Here is a 19,739-nt window from a genome sequence, read left to right on the forward strand (position 1 = left end):
ATTTTTATCTGAATTGTTCCCCTTTTTTTAACAGCAACACTTTTGGTGTTCTTTTTTTCTTTTTTGCTGCTTGAAAAGTTAAGTCAGACCAAATATTTTTTGGTTAACTCTTTTCAGTTTCAGGAGTCATTTTTGCAAACCAACTAAACAAATTTAAAGCCTAATGGTCATATTATCCCCATGGGTTTTCAGATCAGAATAGAATATCAAATGGGATTTCGATCTAATGACAGGGGGTTTAGCACAAATAAGAATCACTAAATATGATGGAGAACAGGTTGGTGAATAGCAGTAGTTGCATTTCGAACAGCAAGATGTCTAACCATTTGAAGACTGTCTTATGTTAATAACCATTCTTTATAAGGTCTACCTTTCCGGAGTGAGAGTTTAAGTACACAAGAAAATGTCAAAGCTCTCAAATCACTAGGATTCTTCTTGCTAGATTAAGCCAACATTGGCCCTGACATTACCATTCTGAGATAGAAGATGCAAGTATTCTAATTTGGATGTGGAGGATTCGTAAAGTGTCAACGTGAAAGGTTACAAGATCTGTCGTTGGACTGCTGGTATGTAAGACGGAACTAGAATATATTTAGTAGTGCAGGTTTGTGTATATATGAATGTCATATATTTTTAATCATCCATTCTTCTAGCTGTATAAAAATGTGCCTCTTGCCTTATTTTCTTCCTGTCATAGACTTTTACATTCATATATTTACAACTAGTCTTGAGTTGTTTGTATTACCCGTTTATTGCTTCGATCAAGTTTCAGTTGTTTTTGAAAATTGCTCATAAAATTATAGGGTGTTCTTTTTGTAAAATTCAGCCATTACAGCAGCCATTTTGAAAATGTCAGTTTGCTCATTACTCTGCCATTCATTATTTTTCAAGTAATTTTTTGAGTAACGACTAATAAAACACTATCAACAGGAGTCTTTTTCAAATATTTGTATTTCATGAAAAATAAACGTCAATGAAATTGATGACAAAATATTCCCCCATGAAAATGTTTGCATGACTAGTGATATTGAACATGATTTGATCATTAAGTTGTATTCATCCGTACGAGTTAAAATGGCTGGAAATATCTGATTTAACAGCTTTCTTCAGCAGGTTTAATCACTGCTCAATCATCTTTACATTGACGTTCCTTTGAGTTGGATTTTTCAATTTTAATCCAATGCTGTGCAATCTGCATTCCAAACTAACAAACACATGGACTGTCCCCTGAAATATGTGAAAATGCATCAATTTGACGGAAATTATTGTATCTTTGTAAACACCTCTGTAGGAAAGCAAATATGTGATGAAATGTCCTCATCTGTCAGATTAGTGTTGTAATTACAGAACTTGAAATATATGGAAAAATCAGGACTTTGTATTTTAGTCTAGAAAATTCCATATCTTTGACAATCAGAGAAATGTTCGTCTTTCGGTCTAGAAAATTCCATATCTTCTGACAATCAGAGAAATTTTACTTTTTGAAAGTTGAAGAAACAAACCTTCTACAGCTGATATCATTAACATTGGACTTGAAAGCTAAATTAAGGATGAAGACTTTTAGTTGGAAGAAATGTAACACCTTCATGGGTTTGACTCCATAATGTTGCACGCTAGTGCCTCTGTTACGTTTCAATCTCGTATTCGGTGAATCAAACCACATCCTCTCAAGGATTCAACTCGTTATTCACAATCACTAGAATTGAATATTCATGAATTTTTGAAGGAGTGTTTTTAATTGAATTTGGATTGAATTTATCATCAAAGTGGAATATCCAAAATTGAATAATTCCAAAACACACAGTAGTCGAAACTCTGTATTTAATTTGACAATAATGTGGTCACTGGTCATTATTGTGATAAATTGACCCTCTCAGCATGATCTAAACATATAAAAAAAATGGTTTGTTTATGTTTCACTGAATATACTGAATAATATGGGCGATGGGGTGGCCTAGTGGTGAAAGCGTTCGCTCGTCATGCCCAAGACCTGGGTTTGATTCCCCACATGGGTATAATGTGTGAAGCCCACTTCTGGTGTACCTGCCGTGATATTGCTGGAACATTGCAAAAAGCCGTGTATACACTCACTCACTCACTCACTCACTCACTCACTCACTCACTCACTCACTCACTCACTCACTCACTCACTCACTCACTCACTCACTCACTCACTCACTCACTCACTCACTCACTCACTCCTCACTCACTCACTCACTCACTCACTCACTCACTCACAATATATCAACTTGCAGACTTGTATTCATTACCCAGTATTTGAGATATGTATGATTTTCACCTTATGGTGGATTTATTTGTTGCATTCCTATTGCACATGACAGGTCATATTTTAAGATTTAATGTATTTTCATTCATTTCCTGTTATGAGACTTTTGAGGTTTCATTTCTGAAGGTTTGGGGTTATGGAAATTAAACTGAGATTCTCGGAAGATGTGCCATGAGACAGGTCTTCCTGTAATGAGGAGGACACAGCAGCGTTAATAGCTACGGCTTCTGCTTCAAAGATAACCCCAATGTTTTCCAAATTGCGACTGCTATCAGCTGAAAGACATCAAGCCTGGTACCACAGATGCTGAGCGATGGGTGTGAAATTAAATGTATTTAGAGATGCTGTTAAGTACACCGTTAGAGGTGACCACAATTTCGGCTACAAATTGATCTTTGTGTTAGTATTGTGATCAGTTCTAGGAACGTGTGGATTACCCAACTAGTGATCGTCTCATCAAAACCAGCCATGGATGAATGGATATTGATGCGTGCATGTTCGTGATTTAGCGAGGTGTTAGTATTGGATGAATGTGTCATCGGGCTTACAAGAATCTATATACTTGAGCTGTATTTCCCCGAGAAAAATCTCACTCAGCGCGTAGTTAAATGTCGCAGGAATGACGGACAGCCGCCAGCTAACTCGTGATAATTGGACTTGTGAGAAAAAGGAGCAGAGAGAAGAGATTAAAATGGCCCGCCATGTTATTCTTGTGAAGACCTGAATTAAAGTATCAAAGGTCCCAATGATCTAATGATGATCAGTTGTGAGCATACTGCAGGCGGGTGAAGGCTTTGTGTGAAGCGAGTAAGTGCCAGGAGCAGCTCCATCTTAAGTGTGATTGATCCGAGCTTGAGCTGATGAAGCTGTTCTGACATAGGAACCATGTTAGCCACAAAGATGTTTGCTTGCCCTTTCATTAGTATGGTTTGCTGTTTGATCGCTTTATACCTCATCTCTTCACTATCAGTCTCTTATAACATCATGCTTCATATCGTACGATCCCATTGTGATGTGCGAATGTTACGTTTGGCAGTAATTAGGCCGAGGTATAAATAATAATGGTAAGATGAGCAGGATAATGTTACCTGGTGACAGTATTAGGTTTCTTGGAGGATCATCAAATGGTAGATGACATCTGAAGATGGATGTGTAACAGGCCTTATATAATGATGGCATACATTTTTGTATTGGATGTATGATGACGAAGATATTCTTGTGATTATGTAGCATCTCCAAATGGAATTTCACATCAAAGGGAGTGATGTCTTTTTTATTCCTAGTACTAATATGCCCTGAGCTGATAAAATATGAAATTACTTCCATGGTGTCATGTAAACACCTTGTTTTGAAGGACAGGGAAAAAACTGAAAGAGCTTGCAGCGCGTGTCCATGAATTTTTTTTATATACTACAAGCTGAAACAACTGATTTTGTTTCAAATAGATAATCTGGCAGCACATGACAGAACCCCATTATGTTCATATTAATGGAGTAATTCTATACAGCGTTTGTTCTCTTTTGGTCATGTTACTGTGGTAAATATTTCTTGGGACTTTTGGTCATGTTACTGTGGTAAATATGTCTTGGGACTTTTGGTCATGTTACTGTGGTAAATATGTCTGTGGTAAATATTGGGACCTTTGGTCATGTTACTGTGGAAAACATGTCTGGGACCTTTGTCATGTTACAAATATGTCTTGGGACTTTTGGTCATGTTACTGTGGTAAATATGTCTTGGGACCTTTGGTCATGTTACTGTGGTAAATATGTCTTGGGACTTTTGGTCATGTTACTGTGGTAAATATGTCTTGGGACCTTTGGTCATGTTACTGTGGTAAATATGTCTTGTGACTTTTGGTCATGTTACTGTGGTAAATATGTCTTGGGACTTTGGTCATGTTACTGTGGTAAATATGTCTTGGGACCTTTGGTCATGTTACTGTGGTAAATATGTCTTGGGACTTTTGTTCATGTTACTGTGGTAAATATGTCTTGGGACTTTGGTCAATACTGTCCAAATACTCTTGGGAATTATGGTCTATAGTGGTAAATATGTCTTGGGATTTTTGGTCATGTTACTGTGGAAATGCATTTCCTGACTTTTTTTTTCTCAAATTTGTGGTAAAAACTGGGTTTTAAGTTACTGTGTCAGATTTAAGTTTTGTTATGACCAATCATCAGGGCCTGATTTGAATAGCCAAGAGCTTTTTCCACACCACCAAATGCATAGAGAAATCTAGTATCAAGCTTCAGTGACGTTAAACTTCAATATCAGTCAGTAGCCTCCAGCACTTTGTCTCTTGCAGAAGTGGCGACAACGGATCATAATATGCTTGACAAATGTTGCAGTTCATTCCTGAAATCAGAAATCGGACATATATAAAAAGAAGGATATATTCCTGTTAAAATTGTTCATATGTCTCTGTAGAAAATTAGGTTAACCAGGAGGACGACCAAGATTATATTTTCACAAACTCGAAAGTAGCCACGGGCAAGCATGCATTTCAGTTCTTTCATGTTTTGAACAACACCCAATTTTAAGACTGATATTTGTTTAAAAACTGTTTGGTTTGTTGGGTTTTTTTTCCAAAGAGTGTTTTATCTAATGTTTGAACATAATCAAGTGTTTGATCCCAGCTGTTTTATTACATGTAGATCAAGACAGATCAAACATGGTTAATATTCCATCTTGGTCACAGACTAGACACTGAGGCTGTTAGATCCACACTTGAGATTACATACAGTGTCTTTTTTGTCATACATATCTGTTTGCTGTTGTACAACTGTATGGGATGTTCTGATTACTATGGGGAGGTGGTTGCCTAGTGGTTAAGCGATTGCTCATCACGCCAAAGACCTGGGTTCGATTCCCCACATGGGGTAGTGTATGAAGCCTATTTCTGGTGTTCCCTGCTGGAATATTGCTAAAAGCGGTGTAAAACTAAACTCACTCACTCTGTTTACTGCTGTACAACTGTATTATGCTCTATGTCAGGTATTATTGCCAGATAGTCCATGTGGGACGTCTGGCCTGATGTCAGTTTTGTTGACAAAACCATTATCCCACAGTTTAACATGGATACCCCTATCTAGACTAGGTATTACTGACCATGAGCTGACCAGTCCCATGTCCATTTGTGCTGAGTGACAGCCTGGGTAACAACAAGTACCATGGTGTAACATCTTTTGGTGTGACACATCCAGGAATCGAACCCTACCTTTGCTGAAGAAGTCATAGAAGGAACTAAGACCAGGACCTAAGACCCACATGGGTTGTAGGTGCTGAAACATTTTATCCCATGAAGGGAAGGTGGGGTAGCCTAGTGGTTCAAGCTTTCGCTCGTCTTGATTAAGGTCCAGGTTCGATTTCCCACATGGGTATAATATATATGTGTGAAGCCCATTTCTGGTGTGCCAAACATGATATTGCTGGAATATTGCTAAAGGCGGCGTAAAACCATACTCACTCATGATGAGAAGTATAGAAATAGGATTATTTTTACAATGTCAGTCGAGTGTATCAGTCAGAGCAGTGTGTCAGTCAGGACATGGACTAATGGATTCGTCGGTGGTGTGGGTGCAGAAAGTGTTATAGAATCAGCATTATTTTTAAATGTCAGTTTGCATTCACAGCACTGTTTCAACCTGGACATGAACTAATGGATTTGTCAGTGTGGTATTGGTTCTGTCTGAAAGCTCTGCATTACAATCAGTCCGACAAACCGTCCTAGTGCAACACAGTCAATAGCATCGATTTGCCGTTTGTCTGGCTGATGTGCATCAATGGAACTGGCTTCATAAACAATTATGTCATGTGTCATCAGTTGGATGACATCATCAGGGTAGGCTTTGATCTGAAGTTGGGAGGGCTGATCTAATTATCTCCCCTTGATGAACAATTAGGTCAGGTTGACACTAGTTGACACTGGTTGGCACTGGTGTCGTCTGATTTGTGCAAGGTGTTCATTTTATCCTGATCTGTGGAAACATATTTAGACTGATGTTGCCATGGGCTTGCATTGTTTACCTGTTTTATGATGTCCATTCAGCAATAATCCAGCTGTATCACATTGGCTGGTTGATAAACATATTTGGACCATACAAATCAGATATTGATATGACCTCCATCTTTGACCACATTTCTGACCTGAAACAACAGTATGTGATAAAATGTTATCTGAATAGTATTAGGGACCGTTCATAATTTGAGGCTGGGGAGTGATGATGATTTTTATGAGAAGCATGTACAATGTGAATGAATCACACACACACACACACACACACACACACACACACACACACACACACATCCACACACCACCCCACCAGTGACACCCCATGTCATGTTCAAAACTGATGATCCCCCTGCCTCCCCAGAACAAAATGGTGACCCCTTAAAATCATCATCACCACCACCACCACCACCACCCCCTAGCCATAAATTATAAACGGTCCCTTATCTCATCTAGAATGAACAGGATTTGACTCAAGCTGTGGACACATGGCTGAAGTCACCAAGCCTGACCACATAACCCTTTAGTCACCTATTAGGACAAATATAGCTTGCTGGTGATGTAAACCATCCTAGACTCTCCACGGCATACTTGGGAGGTGGGGTAGCCTAGTGGTTAAAGCGTTCACTCGTCACGTTCGATTCCCCACATGGGTAGTCTGTGTGAAGCCCATTTCTGGTGTTCCCCTCTGTGATATTGCTGGAATATTGCTAACAGCTGCGTAAAACTAAACTCACTCACTCCACGGTATACTTCACTGTGTGATATACATGCTGCTTTACAATGATTTTGTTATTGACTGTCAGTCCGACATTGTGACTCACTAACAACCACATGGTTTTCTGGGTCTGAGTCAGATTTTAACAGCCACTCTTTTGTCAATCCGACTTCATCAACAATAGTTTGTCTGGATCTGACTTGATAACAGGCATTGCTGTGAAGTTGATACAAATTACCGTAACACATTATTCTTTCTTCACTCATTAATCAAAGAGTGTTTTCAGAACTGCAAGAATACCGTCTTTTTGTTAGAAAATGTGAATCAAAAACCAACGTAACCCAATTTTCTGCAGTTCTGTGTCCATTTATAACTATTTCTTTGAGATTGCCCAAACAAATTAGTTGTAACTATTGAACTGCTTCCTCTGTAGTTATACAGCTTCCATTATCAGGAGAAAATGTATGTGGCCATATCTCATCTGTTGTAGTTTTATCCCTTTCAACTCAAAAAGGCTTTCAGTGATGAGATGTGAAGTAATTAACGCATTTCTACAACAGCAGCAGCCTTGTTGAATCCCAGTGGTGTTACAATCGAAATTACGTATCGAGCCTCAAAGATGTGATAATGAGACTAGCCACTTGCTGGATATAGTTGTCGATATTGACAGCTCGCACGTTAGGGCATTGATTGGCGGTTCATGTGTATAGCTGCGTAGGAAACTGGTATAGACGGAATAATGGATTAATCACTCAGCCCGAGGTTAGCAATGATTTATTTGCATGTACAGGTATAAAGGGTGATACACTGTTTGGAGATATATCACCAACAAAACCCGTACCTATCATTCAATCCGATTTCATAACTAGGAAAAAGTATCTTGTAGCTCCTTTCTTGCTCGTCAGTTGGTGAGAAAAATGGGATCAGGAGAAATAGAGAAGTCCAATTAATAGTGATTGATATCCTGATTAATTCACTGGGGAAACTTTTCTTTTTCAAACTGTCATCACTGCTACAGAGAAATTTACATCAAAGTTGTAGAATTGTTAGCGGAATTCATCAAACTGGTTGTAATTCCTTATAATGTGTTGAGATGTGCAGGTCCCAAGGGTACTTGTGTGATTTGTGGAGGTAATCGTGCCAGTCGGTCTGACGCCCGCTCTTGTCTGTTTCAGGGAACCAAGCTCGGAGAACGTTCGCTGTCAGAAGTGCCTGGAGATCGGTCACTGGACGTATCAGTGCACGGGCAAGAGAAAGTATGTCCACCGGCCGTCACGCACCAAGGAAATGATCAAGCGAATTAAGCAGGAAGAAGACAAACAGAAACTAGAGCTCTTGTGAGTCACAATCCATTTACAACGGAAAGTTTGGGGGCCATCAAATTTTCATTTATTTTCAGTTGAAATTGGTTTCAGGTTTATTATTCATGTTTGATTACTTCTGTTGATTGAGTTTGACTTGAAATGGGTTTTGAGGGTTATACATTCCTGGGCATTAACTTTGTGGATTTTCTTTTTCACCTGTACAGAAAATCATATGGATTTGTGATACTGATATTTTTCATAAATTATCTGCCTTGTATGAGCAGATACAGTTGTTCTGTCTCCTCTGACACCACACAGTCTATGGGAGGAAACTTAACTGTAAGGGATTCATCTTTCAATACAAAGAAAGTTTGTATCGCATTCTAAAGATGGCTGCCATGGCAGACATCTTAAAATGTGATTTTGTACAATTACTCTGCCATTACATGTAGCTTTGTTTTATTTCATGTGAAAGTTGTGTGGAAATATGTTTTAGGGCTGAAGTCTTTTGTAAGCTTATGCCAAAATAATTTTTTTCTTTTCTTGTCATTTAACATTTTCTAATGGGAAATAATTAGTAATATGAAAGTGAAGAATTGCTTTGGATGTTCCAATCAGTGAGTTAAAACTTAAATTTGTATTGGCGTTATTTCAGCCATATAGCGATGAGACCAGGTTCATACATTCACATAAGTGAATCACAAATGCAACGCTCCATTTAAAGCAAATTTAAAAAACATACAAACGCTCCATTTAAAAGCAAATTTGTCATACATATTCAACGTACCAATAGTACTTACAGCTCTTTAAAATACAGGCTGTCAGCCATGCAGCTCCTATCAATGGCAATACTGAAGCTCACTCTGGCTGGAAGGAGTAAAGTGTATTTCTTTACTAGTAAAGGTCTTAATTATAGGAGAAGACAAGTTAGCATGTTCCACAACTCCCTTTGCTAAACTGCCAGATCAATCAGTGGAGCTGATGTGCTTGGTTCTACTGATGTTTGTAAGACAGCAGTTTTCTGTTTCTTTTTGCAGTGCACAGGGAAATTTTGGCATAAATGTGAATTTGTTTTCCATTTCAAACAGGACCACATGAAAAGTTAATGTTCTTGAAACCCTCATCTGGCACCTCTAGTGCCATGTGATATTCTAATGGATTTTAAATTAAACTGATGATGCAAAAAACCTAAGGAATGTTTGTCCAGGGATGGCAGTTTGCAAATCCTGGGAATTCATTTGAATCACCTTTCAATAACATTTCCCAGGCTTAAGTTGTAGAGAGTAGCCTTTGTTTTCTGTTTCGAGCATCATATGCTCTCTGAGAATAGCTACAAGACAGCTGATGAAGCTTAGACAATTTTAACTCACTCCCTCAACCATCATACAAACATTTAACACTCAAGTGACTCCACTGTTTCTCTTAAATTAACAGGAATATTTTTCCAGTAGTTATTACCATCATGCTGATAGACTCCGAAGCTATTACCTCTTTTGAAAGACATCTCCGTCAACTCCATCTCAGTATAATCTGAGTCAGACGGGACCCCATTCACAGGAATACTCTAGCTGGATCTAGAAGTCATCATATGTTGTAGGGATAACGGCATTCAGCTGTTTAAATTGCTGTGACCCTCAGGCTGGGGCTCCTTCAAATCAGTACCCAGCTAGAGTTAGATCTCATATGTTCTGTGGATAACAGCTTTTCACTGTTTAGATTGCTGTGTCCAATCCTACCCAGACAGTCTAATGAGGCCATGTGTCTTTCGTTTTTGTAATCTTTGTGAGTATCTTTGGTGTGCAACAGACAAAAATTGTTTTGGAAGCATTTCAAAATTCATGTGTCAAATTTTGATTTGCTTACTGAAAAATAACAGTAATTTCATGGGAAGTTGTAATGGATGTCTGATAGTCTTCGTCTGAATGAGCAGCAGATATAGAATGTGAAGCAATGGATAGCAAATATTCGTTTGGTGGGAGTTTGGGTTATGTGGAAGCAATAACTTGTAACTGTATGATATTTACTGTCAAAAACTTTCATGAAATAATACACAGATAATCACAGGTGCAGAGGCGATATCCAAAATACTGTGCATGTATGGCGGAACTGGACGGCTGTTTTCTTGAAAGATTCTGCACGTTAAAAAGGTTTTCCTAATGACTGTCTCCAGGGTTACATTTACTATGTATGTGAGAGGTGATTGTCTCCCAGATGTCTGGGCATTGAGTGATTATGCAAACGGTGTGGTTATCGCTTTCCATGGTGTTGAAGATACCGTATATACCATTTAAAGCACCCTGCTCCAAAAAGAACCTCGGCCACTTTCTAAACCAGTCTGTGAGTAATGGTTAGAAGCATCCCACAAATACCCAAAACATATTTGGCATGCCATATTTTTGTGTGTATACTATAGATTTTCTTAGCAAAAAACACCAGCGCAGAAGCAGGGTGTAATTGCTGAGTTGCTACTATTGGGTGTGATTTTATCATATACCATGTTTTCTTTTGTGTATATGTGGGTAGCCTAATGGTTAGCACTAAAGGGGCACCTTATCACGCCAGTCTGAAGACCCGGTTTGAATCCAAAGGCGGAAAGGTGTGACATGGGTACAATGTGTGAAGCCCATTTCTTGGTGTACAACTAAGGGGACCAAATTTGCTTGGAATATTTATCATCAAAACCAAACTCAGTCGGACCGACAGGTCAGTCAGTCAGTCATCGGATTTGACTGTACCATTTTTGTGACTATATTATCAAAATGTTTTAGTCTCAGTGTTGTTTTGAGCAAAGTCTGTTTGCTGACAGGATCATAATATGCATGACAAATGTTGCAGTTCATTCCTGAAATCAGAAATCAGACATATATAATCTAGCTTCTGACGATTTGGGCAATATATTCCTGTTAATATTGTTCATATGTCACCGTAGAAAATTAGGTTAAACAGGAGGACGACCTAAAAGTGCTCCAGCTCTGAAAACAAATTTAAATCATTTGGTTCTGTTTAGCTGCTTAACCACCCTTTATCTGAGTGCCCTTAGCATTGGAGTTATTATAGTAAATACGGTATGCTGGTCCTGTATAATGAACTTGCTGCTTCTTTTACAGAGCTAAGACTTCAACGATCCAGGAAAAGAAAAAGAAGAAGAAGCATGGGTAAGTTGACATGGATTTGATGATTAAAATTCAATTGACGAAAATAAAATAAAATTGTTACACATTCCTAAAGATATGAAGACAATGCCGCACTATGTAGATATTGCTAGTGCAGAATAGAAAGAAAATGTTGCCGTACCATCTTGATATCAAATCTATCAACAACAGTTGTTGTAAGTTTATGACTCAGGTTTGCTGAGGAGTTTTAGACTTTCATTCTCAGAACCCGTGTTTTGAGTGTAAAAAGCAAGCATTAGACTCGTGAAGATCCGGGTTAGAATTGATCTTCAGTAAGATGCGGCTAACAGGATCGGGTGGTTAGGCTCACTGACTTGGGTGACACATGTCATTGTATCCCAATTGTGTAGATCGATGCTCATGTTGTTGATCACTGGATTGTCTGGTCCAGACTTGATTATTTACAGACCAGCGGTATATAGCTGGAATATTGCTGAGTGCGGAGTAAAACTAAACTCACTCACACACTCCTTCAGCATATCAGAAACCGTTGTACAAGTTTTCAAATTCTTCTTGACCCTGAGGATGTGCCTTAGACCTGCATCACTTCAGGTTTTCTCTCAAATCAGTGGGTAGCCTAGTGGTGAAGGTGTTTGCTCATCACGCCTCAGACATGTGTTTGATTCCTCACATTGGTACAGTGTGTGAAGCCCATTTCAAGTGTCCCCTGCTAAAATATAGCTGATAGTGGTGTAAAACCCATAAGTGGGATTTGAATCCTATCCCTTCATGAATAAATTGTCATTCATAGTCATTAGATCTGAATATTCATGAATTTTATACAGAAAGAATGTATTTTCACTCATCTGATATTTATCACAGTTAGATATGGAAAAGATATAAGTCGTTCAGCAGCATATCTTGCGTCCATTTGTCAAGGCCACTTACATTCCTGGCAACCAAAATATTTGGCTACAAATATAAAGTTGTAACAACATCATGATAAATGTCAACATTGTCCCGCCATGTCAAATAAGTTATTGTGTTATTGTGTTGCTGAATGTGATTAATAATACATTAGCTATGGCCTTGGTATTGTATTGGTGAATAGATAGCTGTATTCATTACCCTACATTCGGGATACATATCGTGATCACCTCATAATGTATTGGTGGCAGCCTTGACATTCAAATCTCCCCAAAGCTACAGAAAGCTAACAGCAGATTTTCAAGCCAGAACGAGTGTAAGTGACTGAGTACATTAGGTTCTTTTACATGATGATGAGCACCTCAGGGGAACTTGAAAGGTCACACCTCTTGCATGTCTTCAGCATTAGCTGCAGTTTTCTTTACATAACTCTGCTAGGATATAACCTTCTTTAGGATTGAGTTTGAGTTGTGTGACATCAGGGATTTACAGGACGCGAATTCCTGCGTCCTATACACATAAAAATTGACAATGGAGGGAACAAAATTTATTATCGCATCCACAGGGACACAGATAAGTCCAAATACTTTTTGTAAAAATTCCAATCAAGTAACAATAAGTTCTCAAAGAGTTTGCTTTAGCTGGGTTATGGTATCATTTGCAATTCAGTTACTGTAACAATTAATGTGATGATCATGATACACAAGACAATCACACTATTAATAATAATATTTAAGTGTCTGGACCCCCATTTTGTTGTCCAGGACCCCTGAAATTTAAGAGTATGAGTCCCAGGGACCCTCAAAACAGGACTCAAGGTAAATCCTTGGTGACATGCACAAGGACTGATCTCATAGAAACCATGGACCCTATAGGAAAGTCTCAAGATTGAATACACAGTAAACTATGGTTATAAGTAACTCAAAGGGTGACTATTTTACCTCGTTATAACAGACAGACAGACATTACTTTATTACCTTAAAAGGAATTTGTTTTGGTTCACAGAGCTTGACAAAAATACAAATGAATAACAACATAAAATATGACATTCCTAAAAACATAAAAGAGATAAATATGTGCTTAAATATAATTAAATGAATAATGAGTGAGTGAGTTTAGTTTTACGCTGCACACAGCAATATTCCAGCTATATGGCGGCGGTCTGTAAATAATCGACCAGACAATCCAGTGATCAACAGCATGAGCATCGACCAGCGCAATTGGGAACCGATGGCATGTATATGTGTCAACCAAGCCAGCGAGCCTGACCACCTGATCCCTCGTTTGTCGCCTCTTACGACAAGCATGGGTTACTGAAGGCTCTGGTCCAGACTCGATTATTTACAGACCGCCGCCATATAACTGGAATATTGCTGAGTGCTGCTTTTAACAACAAACAAATAAACAAAACAGATGTCTGGGGATTTGGTGGGGTCCCAGTCACCTAAGTTGCATCCTTGATTGATGACCAAATCCTAGTTTTCCTCAATCGTGTACCTATAAAGGTCCAGGTTAGAATATTGATCTTCAGTAACCCATGCTTGTCGTAAGAGGCGACTAATGGGATCGGGTGGTCAGGCTCGCTGACTTGGTTGACACATGTCATCGGTTCTCAATTGCGCAGATCGGTGCTCATGCTGTTGATCACTGGATTGTCTGGTCCAGACTTCGATTATTTACAGTCCTGCCATATGGCTGCAATATTGCTGAGTGCTGCGTAAAACTAAACTCACTCACTCACACCTCAGTCATGTTTCTAGGTGTAACACCAGCATACCCATGGATTTCATTAAAGTAGATAACGTCTGAGAATTTGGTCACTTTGGGCTTTCTTCCACATTAAGCTAACACACCTTGAAAATACTGAAATTCAGTGGTATTAAAACCCAGCTCACTCACTCATACCTTAATCTTGATGCTTCCAGTTCTGATGGCGAGAGCTCCAGCTCTTCCTCCTCCTCTGACTCAGACACAGACTCATCTTCATCTTCGGACAGTGACAGCTCCTCCGACCTCAGCTCCACATCCAACTCCGACAACAACAGCAGCAGTAGCAGTAGCAGCAATTCTGACTCATCGTCATCATCCTCATCAGATTCGTCTTCATCATCATCAGAGTCGGACAGTGAGAGGAGGAAGAAGAGACGCAAGAAGAAACGTCAACGCCGGCGTGAATAATCTGTGATACAAGGACTAGTACAGAGTATTTTTCTACCGTGTGGATGATGAGTGCGTGAGAGGAACTGGCTCAGTTGGAGGAAAACAAATCTAAATTGTCCTTGATCAGGGCTTGAGATAAGTACTACATAGCCCAAAGTGAGAATATATTTTGATATGGACTTCACTGGGAAGGATGGTTTTGAGAAGGCAAATGCAAGAAAAATACTGTGTATGTTCAGGGACGTGTTACGTTGGCAGGGATCTTGTTGGTAAGGAAGAATATCATACAGGAAAAAGCTAAAAAAGTTTAGTGACGCATCTCTCACTCTGGATGGGAGGTCTTGTTTCGGAAAGAAGCTATGTTTGGACTGCTGGACAAGGCTCGTAAGGCAAACAAATATGGTGAACAGATTTGCATTAAGACTGTTGAAAAAGGAAAATAACACGGATGCTGGCTGTTTGTGGATAAGATGGTTATAGAGAGGCAGTCATGACAACGTGTACTTTGGGATAATCGATGTAGGACGTCATGCAAGTGAAGGCTGAACTAATTATGTGAACTTGAACATGACAAGAAAGTTAGAAGATGGTGCTCAAATGAATTACGTTCTGGAAATATTGCAAGAAGAAAACAAAAACATGGTGTGTACAGTAATGATGACTGACAGGTCTGTGATGAAGACAAATGATGCAGGGGCATTGATTCTGACAGGAATAGCAATGAAAAGACGAGGACAGGCTAGTTTAAGGATTTGATTCAGTGGAGGCAAACAGGGCTGTCTGTTGATCTTTCAGCAATGGCTGTCACAAGGACATGGCAGCTTTGAGGGACGTGGTGGTAAAATTTGGAGACAGTTGGGACTATTCTACATTTTGTACAGTTTTTGAATCTTGAGATCACTGAAGGCTATTAGCGATGATCTCGATCACAATGGTGCGTTATTGTAAATGTCATATAATTGTGGTGAAACAGGTTAATTGAAATAATTGTCAGATGTGAGCTGATGCTGAAATTATTGTGTTATCAAATGGCTTGGAATTCACTAGCTCAGACACCCCATGAGTAATATTGTAAACAAAAATTGGATATTTTGAAAATGGATGGGGGAGGCTTTTTATAATATTTTATTTTATTGTTTTGGAAGTATTTTGAAATGATAATGACATAACTATGTTTCAGAGGGAAAAGTCCATGGGTTTGAACATGATTATATGGTATAATAAGTGACCCATCATTCAATATTCTGGGGACGGGGACCTGAGACATTTTGTTTTTAAACTGACAAGACTGGATTTGTAATAATTGGTTTAAATATGCTAGATGTCATGTCAAGAAATGTGTGGTAAAAAGTTACAGAATGTTTTGAAATGAAAACAAATATCCTCCTGTCTGTAACAATAATAGTGCTTGAATATTAAATGGTGGGTTCCTAGGTTGACAAGAAACTTTGGTGAAATGTTAATAACCTCAGACGGTATAATTTGATGTGTGCAGGATAGGCTAGTGGTCAAGGTGTTTTCAGTACCATGTGTGCTATCTGACCAGTTAGTGAACCATTGGTCACTTGAAGTAAAACTCTCCACATAAATATGTTGGACAACTTACCCTGGACAAAAGAACACTGGTTGTTTTATGTAGATGTTGGTGTTGGTACGGTACATCAGTGATGATGCTGTGAATGACGAGGAGGAACTTCTGTGTAATATCATTAAGTCCTTCATTCGTTTGGAACTAGAGAATATAGTTATATGTCATGTCAGAGATAACTAAGGAGAGTTACCTCCCTTAGCCATTGCAGGATCAACTGATCAGTGGTTAAATCAAGGCTGATTACCCAATTCATTGCGACACCTTTGCTGTCCCTTCACACGTTGACACAGAAGATCTATTTAAATGCAGACACTCCCACATATATGTTGGAATATTGTTTACCAGTGTTTATATTATATTCTTCAAACAGGTTTTCATCAGGCATTGCCACAGGTTTAAGCTCATTGCTTTCCATCACAAAAGCAACATTGCAACAAACATTTCAAGGAAATCACAGCCATTTTAAAGCTCTAGGCACAAGCAACTCAGTTTTTGAAGGTTTTCTGAAACATCACTACAGAGACAAGTAGAGTTGTCATGACAATATTGATACTAAATGTATGAATATCAATATATATTTAATAATTCACCACCAGAATCGTTTACATTGATTCAGATTATTCTGGTTAAGATGGTCCTTGAGAAAGCAAAAGAAAAATATTTCCAGACATGGATCAGCTGTGGTAGAAGTTTTTGAAAAAATTTAAATTAAGCCATGACTGAATTTTGTTATTTCAACCCCTTAAGAGCTGAAATGGAAAATGGGGGCAAGTCATGAAAGGTGCTATGCTTCAGTTTTGGAAGTTCCATTCCAGGGCATGCAATAAAAACCCTTCATTGGTTCAAATCCAGGCTAGCACTGATGATATGTCTCTGATTGTCAACACCATACCAATGCTCATGGGTTTCACATATAGGTTGGTAACATCAGTCTAAGTAAACTTAGGCTCAGTATTATTCGTTACACTGCATGCTATACTGAGTCTAACAAAACCTAGTAGAAGGTCGCATCAGCTAACCTTTTGGACTGACCAATCAGAACACAGCTTGCCAAATCGCGAAAGTTAACATTCGCACATACCGTTTGAACCTTTACCTAAAAAACTTGAACGATTCCGAATGCTATTTTCCGCATGATCGCTTCCGAGTGATACACACAATGAGTAAACAGTCGCTGAAAATAGCGTTTTTGTCAATATTCAAGGATTTCATCATGCAGAAATATAAGCCAGTAGTAGCCATGTCATTATGAACCCCTAAGTGTATATACTGCAAGTCAAATATCTGTGTTTTATATGGATTTTCGTTTGTTGATAGATCAGTGTCAGCGACCAGGGAAGAGAAAATCCAAAAAACGTTTTGTAAGTCCCGTCGAACCCTAACAAATAGTCATTGTCTGATTGGTTAAATCTGTTCAGCCGTCTCTCGTTTGATTGGATGGTCATAGGTCGGTCAAAGGTTAGCTGACGCGACCTTCTACTAGGTTTTGATAGACTCAGTATAGCAGTGTAACGAATAATGCTGAGCCTAAGTTTACTTAGACTGGTGGTAACATCTGTGACCTGCTCACTTCAGTTGTTGTCACATTAAACTCTTATGCCTCAATACAACTGGCATACTGTTAAAAGCAACATGAAGCCTCACTGCTCACTGTGAGGTAAACATTTCTTAGACTTTATAATTGCATTGGATTTAAGCAGTATTCAGTGTGAAACATTTTAAAATCATTCAGTTCAGGATTGGCAAACAGTGGTTTTTCTCCGCCATTTCAAACTGCCTGGCTTAGATATTCTGTTCTTCACCCATAGGATAAGCTTGTTGTGTGATACACTGTATTCATTTGGTACCATGTTGTTGGATATGCTTTTTGACTCCAGTTTGTTTGGTCACATGATTACTGTGCTGATGCATCATTGATGTACCATGTTGTTGGATATGGTGTTTTGACTCCTGTAAGTTTGTTTGGTCACATGATTTCTGTGCTGATGCATACATTGATGAAATTTGACATGAATACTATTGTACATTGTACAGATTGTTCTTATACAATGGTTAACCTAAGAACCTGTCATGTAATATTGGAGGATATTCTTGTCCTTGTCCTTTAAGGGGCACAGAGGCATGAGTCATAGAAGGTGCCATAATTCACTGTGCAGAGTTGTGCCCCTTGTTTTCACCAGACTCCTGTGATCATATATTCAAGTCCTGGTTTCCTTGCTTGTGTTTGTAGGTTTGTCTTAGTGGTAAACATCTGTCCCCTGCATCAATTCAGGCTTTCTTCCTTCATTTAGCTTACACGATGTGATTTAAATGGAATACTTTCGGTTAAGTGGCATTAAACACAACTCACTCACTAATTAATGATTTAAAGTTATCCTCTCCTCAATACCTCAGCAGAACCTACAATGATAAATTACACTTGTCTTAAAAATATGATTGTGTCATATGTAAGTCAACATCGAAGATTTTGTCCCACCTTATATTGTTTTAGAGACATTTTGATTTTGTTTACATTATTTTGAAGTATTTTAATCTTTTGGGGTTACCATTTGAATATTTGATTTTCAAATATAAACTGATTAATAAATTCCAGCTGGCATCATTTTATGGTGATTTTGAATATAAATGAATAACTATGAATATTTGTCTGATAATGTTAATAAAGATCAAGATGTATGAGAAGTTTTGTTTGTATTTATTTGTGTACAGGGTTCTAAGTTGATAGCCTAAAGGCTGGTGGTGTAAGCTTGTCAAGCTGAGCACGTGTGATTTCTGTCTATGGTGCTTTTGTATCAAATGCGGGGGCTGTGGGATAGCCTTATGGTTAAAGCATTTGTCACACCGACGATTCCTCACATGGGTACAATGTGTGAAACCCATTTCTGGTGTCCTCAGCCATGATATTGCTGAAATATTGCTGAAAGCAGCTTAAAACTAAACCCACTTGTATCTAATGCTGCCAAAACTGGCAACAATCCTGGACACATCCACGACTGAGAGATGGTTATACAGGCAGAAATATTTCGGATGGTGTCTGGGCAACTTGCACGTACTTAACAGTCTGAGATCTCATCCAAATTCTCATTGGTCTTGGGGTGAATGACTTTACTCTGAAGTGGGTTTGACCAGCATTTCGGTTCTATGTTTAAAACCTCAATGTCAGAGAAGGAACAGTCCCAACATTCCCAGAAACAGATTCCATAGAGCACAAGGCAAAATAGTGCTGAAAATTATATGAATGGATCACTGACTGAATGGACACCAGGTGTTTGCCACAGCACTGCTTGTCAGTTTATTTTGTTCAGACACCATAAAGGATGCAGGCCACTGAAGCTTACCCCATGGGAGAAATTCACAAGCATTGTATGTCCTGAGAAACTCCTTGATCATGGTCAGAGTAAATCTGAGATAGGAACCAAAAGCCAACTGGAGGCCTCAAACATTAGGGTAATCCTTCCCACTCTTTTCATATCCATAGCCTCAACATAAAGTAATTTCCACATGCAAATTTAATCAGTGATAAAAGTTTGTGAGTGTGATTTTTACACCTCTTTCAGCAATATTCCTGCAATATTGTGGCCAGGGAAACCAAAAGATGTCTCTGATAAGATATTTTCCAGTAAC

General features: G+C 38.7%; 1 protein-coding gene across 1 annotated transcript in view; it reads left to right on the forward strand.

Moving 5' to 3' along the window:
* The window catches only part of LOC124284728 (zinc finger CCHC domain-containing protein 10-like), a 56,780-nt gene extending 40,913 nt beyond the window's left edge, over positions 1 to 15,867 (forward strand). Inside the window, exons 2-4 of the mRNA XM_046720833.1 lie at positions 8,196 to 8,357; positions 11,432 to 11,479; positions 14,290 to 15,867. Of these exons, the coding sequence (XP_046576789.1) occupies positions 8,196 to 8,357; positions 11,432 to 11,479; positions 14,290 to 14,542 (463 nt within the window). The 3' untranslated portion in view covers positions 14,543 to 15,867. The remainder of the gene's footprint in view (positions 1 to 8,195; positions 8,358 to 11,431; positions 11,480 to 14,289) is intronic.
* Positions 15,868 to 19,739: the final 3,872 nt, after the last annotated feature.

This window comes from Haliotis rubra, unplaced genomic scaffold, assembly GCF_003918875.1.
Source record: "Haliotis rubra isolate DU_JTF1 unplaced genomic scaffold, ASM391887v1 Scf343, whole genome shotgun sequence".
In the NCBI taxonomy this organism is placed as follows: domain Eukaryota; kingdom Metazoa; phylum Mollusca; class Gastropoda; order Lepetellida; family Haliotidae; genus Haliotis; species Haliotis rubra.